The 5290-nt window shown below is 50.5% G+C and overlaps 1 protein-coding gene across 1 annotated transcript in view; it reads right to left on the reverse strand.

Moving 5' to 3' along the window:
• Window positions 1-233: 233 nt before the first annotated feature.
• Window positions 234-5290, reverse strand: part of Clic4 (chloride intracellular channel 4) — a 58755-nt gene continuing 53698 nt past the window's right edge. Inside the window, exons 4-5 of the mRNA XM_013032383.1 lie at window positions 2774-2955; window positions 234-1986 (exon numbers count right to left, since the gene is read on the reverse strand). Coding sequence (XP_012887837.1) covers window positions 1822-1986; window positions 2774-2955 — 347 coding nt within the window. The 3' untranslated portion in view covers window positions 234-1821. The remainder of the gene's footprint in view (window positions 1987-2773; window positions 2956-5290) is intronic.

The raw sequence follows: 5290 nt of genomic DNA on the forward strand, positions 1-5290 counted from the left end.
ATTTAAATGCACAGAAATAAAAGCTATCTACATGCAACTCTGGAGAAGCTCGAAGGTCACCAGACGCACCACTCCTAAGTTCTAGAATGGTCCACTGAGTGCAGTACACACTGGTCAGGAATCTATCTTTGCATGGACACAGACTGCTAGTGGTTTTAAGTTGGAACAGCTGACTTTTGCAAGAAATAAACCTTATTTGCATTTTATTGAAAGTCTGAATCTATACCAAAATAAAAGGGGGGGAATATCAACTGGAACAGTAAAGGACTTTCCAAATGCTTAATTAAAGAAACCTCAGTACCCTCAGGAAATGAGACTTGGACTCTGACTGTGCTGTGCTCCCGGAGGGCAGAGGAGCTGGCGAGCTTTCCCTCCGTGGACGGCAACCTCCTGGCCCCGCCCCCACGTGCACACACGCACGTGTGCGCGCACGCACATACACACGCGCGCATGCTGCGAGCTGCAGGGCCTTCCTTCCTCCACACAGCCAGCCGTGCGCAGCACACCTCCTCCCACAGGGAAATGCCAGCCTGTGGCAGTGCCCACACCGCCTCCCCAGCACGAGTGGGTCACCGGTAAAGGAGACGCCAGGAGGAGGGGAAATACCTAAGTGGAAATGCTGTGCAGGGAATTTGGCCATTGTGAGGAGCATAGCTTCCTCTCCAGAGGCGCCCAGCCCACTGGGTCCCGTTCGTTCATAGCCCCTCTCCGGCCCCTCCTCACACTTTAAGGCCGTTCGCCATGACCAGGCCAAAGGGACACAAGCTGGAGTTTGCTCATGTGGCTGTTCCACACTCCTCGCTGCCAGGGTAGAAAGGCAGCGCGACCACAAAGCCAGGCGCCGATGCCCATGCAGCACAGGGGGGCGCCGCCATCCTAGAGCTATACCTCAAGACAACGCTCTGTGAGATGCACTCATCGTCACGCGACCACGTGCAGTCACGCCCAGTCCTTAGAGCGGAACTTAGTTCATTTTGGGAAGAACACAGTGAGCCTCACCAAGCTCCACTTCATGCGACATGCATCTCTGGACTAGATCTCAACTCAACAAGAAATGCCTCTCCCCCACGGGCTGGCCGACGCTGGAGGAGACTGGGCAAAGCAACTACCACTGGAAGGGAGGGAGGGAGGGAGGGAGGACAGGCTTGATTTAAGTTAGCTACGGAAATATGCTTCGCCACACCCCCTCCACTTCACCTGAAGTTCATCTCTGCGCACCTCACCACTTCCAGCTGGAGCTCAGGCAATGGCTGTCCGGCATGTGCGCCCACGAGGCCTGAAAAGCAGCTTTCAACACCAAGGTGGCTGCGATTTCCTGACCATGGCAGTGCCGCCACCCCTCTCGGCACACAGCCCCCGTCACGGGGCGGGGGCAGCATGGGCGGTGAGAGGCTCCGCACAGGCAGAGCCCGCGTGGCTTGGGCACCAGCTCTTTCCACTAAGGCCTGTGCAGCCATCCTCTCTCTCAAGCTCTAAGGAAATTCCAGAACCATCAGGGCTGGAGGGCGGGGGGGGGGGGGGGGGGGGAGAGGAGACTGACATCATGGCTTCTATTTAAGTAACACATTGCACTCTGTGAACAGACAAGCTTCAGATGGAGTGTCTCCAGATCAGAGGACGGAGGCTGTGGGCAGGGGTGGTGGGACTGGACAATAATACTGCTTAGGAGTGTGTTTTCAACTACTGCACCTTGTCTATCCTGATTCTAATCATGAGTAACTGCGTGTTCATGCAAAACGCATCTCTACTGCAGACGGAAGAACAGTCCGTGAGGAAAGCAGGCGCTTAGGAGGGGTCTGGAGCCGTCTCTCGAGCGCAGCTTTACTTGCTCAGTCTTTTGGCGACATCGCTGTAGGCGATCTCTACCTCCTTGTCGCTCGGGCAGGTGTTGGTGAACTCGTCTCTGCTGGAGGCGTTGGTCAGGTACCTCCAGATGCCTGTCATGCTTTTGGGGATGTCGAAGTTGCGGTACTTTTTAGCCACCACCTGAAATTCCAAGAGAACCAAGTTAACCTTCATTTTCCATGCCTCATAACCTAGACCTAAGCCTAACTTTACAGCAAATGATTACTTGGCTCACCCTGTGACCCCAGCTTCTCAGGAGCTGAGATGTGAGGATCACAGTTCAAAGTCATGGCAGGTCCCGCCACCTCCTGCACCAGGAAAGCGTGCCTCCTGTGCTGCGCGAGCCCAGGGGCAGGATGGAGCCGCCTGCCTCTTCTGAAGCTCGAGCAGCTCTCAGAGAGACACAGAAATAATCTTTTATGTGTGCTGGTGCAGGGGCTTGAACTCAGGGCCTGGGCACTCTCCCTGAGCTTTTTTTGCTCAAGGCCAATACTCTACCATGTGTGCCACAGCACTTACTACTTGCACTTTTTTGGTGGTTAATTGTGATAAGAGCCTCACGGACTTTTCCTGCCCAGGCCATGCGTAAGCACTGGACACACGCTTGTAAAACACAGTCCTTCACACCTGTGGATTTCCTGTCTTACCTCCGTAAATACTATTAGACTGAGCTCCAAACTCTGACCTTGCACAGAAATGTCAGCTGTGAGTGAGCTCAAAGCTCTGCTACCCTTCCTACCTTCCTGTCTCTATTGGGTTCTGGAAGGAAGGTGAGCAATGCTCCTTCTTCGTGTCCTGGATCTGAAGATCTCACTACCCACGGAGCCCTGCCCTCCGGGTCATCAGCTGAGCCAACACTAAGGACACAGACTCCCACTGGTTCGGTCCCCCCACTCTGCCCCCGGCACGGGCTCAGCCACAGCCCTACCTTGACGATGTGCAGCTTGGGCAGCAGGTTGCAATCAGCCAGTGTCATTTCATTACCATCCAGAAATTTCCGTGTGGAAAACTTGATATCCTCCATGCTGTTCTCGTCGATCTCATCAGGGAGGGGGGAATTCAGATATTCATCCAGTTTCTGCAGTGTTTTCAACAGCCCCCTCTCCAGTGCTTTAAAAACCAGAAGGAAGGAATCGAGGAAGAAAGGAAATCATCCATGCAGTAAAGCTGAAGTACTCGCCATGAGGCTCACCCTGACTACCCAGCCACAAACCCTGCTCGTCCAGACAATTCCATTCCTCATCTCATGTGACGTCACAGCCTGCCAATAAAACCAGGCTCACTGCAAATACACTGCACAAAACAACCTCCAGGCTGTATATATAAAGGAGTAATGGGGCCTTGCATCCAATCTTTCCAATCTCAGCCTCCAAGAATTCAGGCTTACAGGTGTGACAGCTGCTTAGTTTTTAAATTTAGTGCTAGTTTGCTCCTTTTCAAGCTCTTGTTACTGAAGTCAGTTTTCTTATTTTCCTGTCTATACTGTATTGTTTGTTTGCAGTACTCCAGATGGACCCCAGAGCTTCCAAGTGCTCTACTACTGAGCTGCGTCCCTGGTCTCATGTGGTCTTTAAAAGTAGAACCTGCCAGTCTGTGCAAAAGCTAGCAAGACCCTACCTCAAAAACATGGCAGATGTGGTGGTTTATACCTATAGTCCCAGCTACTTGAGAGGAAGAGGTAGAGGGTCAATTTGCCAGCTCTGGCAGTTAATGAGAGACCTTATCTGAAAAACCAAATAAAAAGCCGTGTACTACAAGCTCATACCTACAATCCTAGTTACTCAGAAGGCTGAGATCTGAGGATCACAGTTTGAAGCCAGCCTGGGCAGGAGAATCCGTGAGACTCTTAATCAACCACCTCCCCCCCCCCGGCCAAAAAAAAAAACTAGAGTTGTAGCTCAAGTGGTAGAGCAAAAAAGCTCAGATACAGCACCCAAGCCCTGAGATCAAGCAACAGGACTGGTGTGTGTTCATGCACACACGCGCACACATACACCACTTAGCAAAAAAGAAAACATTGAAGAGAACAAGAAAATGTCAACCGTAACCATTAGAGGGCAGCAGCGGGCCACGAGACAGTCCTTTTGTCTTTCAAACTTATTAAGCAGTGCTAGTGTTTTCTAATATCCTGCTGCAGGAATATGCTGCTGTCTCTACTTAGCTATTTCAGAAGCTCTAAAAACAACCACAGGCATAGAGTTTAAGATTATGAAAACCAAAGAACTCTTTTCTGCCTAGGGAAGTATAACAAAATTCAAAAGATGCTGAACCAGGCTGGGAAGGTGGCTCAGTGGTAGAGCACTTGCCTTGCATGCATGAGGCCCTGGGTTCAGACCCCCCACCCCACCCCCACCCCAAAAAAAAAAGATGCTGAGCCTAGGGACAGAAGTGTGGGGAAATGAGTAACTACAGGTTAGTGGAAATACAGAGTGGTGCAGTTTTGTAAAAAAGTTTGGCAAAACAGAGCAAACCTTTAACCTGTTTAGAATGCTGCCAAGGATAGTAACTGGCAGCACTGTCATGCTTGATACACCCCGAGACAAGCTACATCTACCAATAGGAAATGATTAAATAAACCCACATCATGGTACGGGCAGCAGTTCTGAAAGCAAGGTAGACTTCCTTCCACATGGAAGGATTGCTACTGCAGAGGAAACGGAAACACATGGACACATATTTCTATTAAATAGTATAAAATGTATTCACACACAAATGAAGATTAAGGGAAAATATCCTGGGGCTGGGAAGGTGGCTCAGTGGTAGAGTGCTTGCCTTGCATGCATGAGGCCCTGGGTTCCATTCCTCAGCACCACATAAGCAGAAAAAGCCGGAAGTGGCGCTGTGGCTCAAGTGGTAGAGTGCTAGCCTTGAGCTGAAGAGCTGAGGGACAGTGCCCAGGCCCAGAGTTCAGGCCCCATGATTGGACCTTCCCCTCCTCCCCAAAAAAGGGAAGATATCCTTAAGGGAGGACCCTAAAGGTGTAACTTCTCTGAACATGTAATACTTTTTATCTAAATGAACTCCAAGAAATGGAAACGGTTTTGTTTCGTTGTTGTTGGTAACTGTGCTGGCAGGCTCACTGCTGTCCAAGTTACACCTGCCCCTTTCTGCCATGAATTTCACCCATTTAAATCATACACGAGAGAAAGACATGCTGTTTAGAAAAGTGAAGTGCTGCAGGAACCATGGCTCACACTTTAATCCTAGCTCCTTGGAAGGTAGGGGATTGCTGGAGGCCTTGGGCTTGGGGGGGAGGGGAGGGGACTGGGCTGGGAAAGACCGAGGAGGAGCACCTGTAGAGCACATAAGAGGCCCTGGCTTTTGCCCCTAGCACAGCTGCAACAAATAATGAGGACAACAAAGATTATTCTAAAATTACAAGCACTTTAAATAGAGAAAACCCAAATTTCAAAATACTGCTCCTTTAAATAAGAATAAACCTGCC

Source organism: Dipodomys ordii, unplaced genomic scaffold (assembly GCF_000151885.1).
Source record: "Dipodomys ordii isolate 6190 unplaced genomic scaffold, Dord_2.0 Scaffold6, whole genome shotgun sequence".
Classification (NCBI taxonomy): Eukaryota; Metazoa; Chordata; class Mammalia; order Rodentia; family Heteromyidae; genus Dipodomys; species Dipodomys ordii.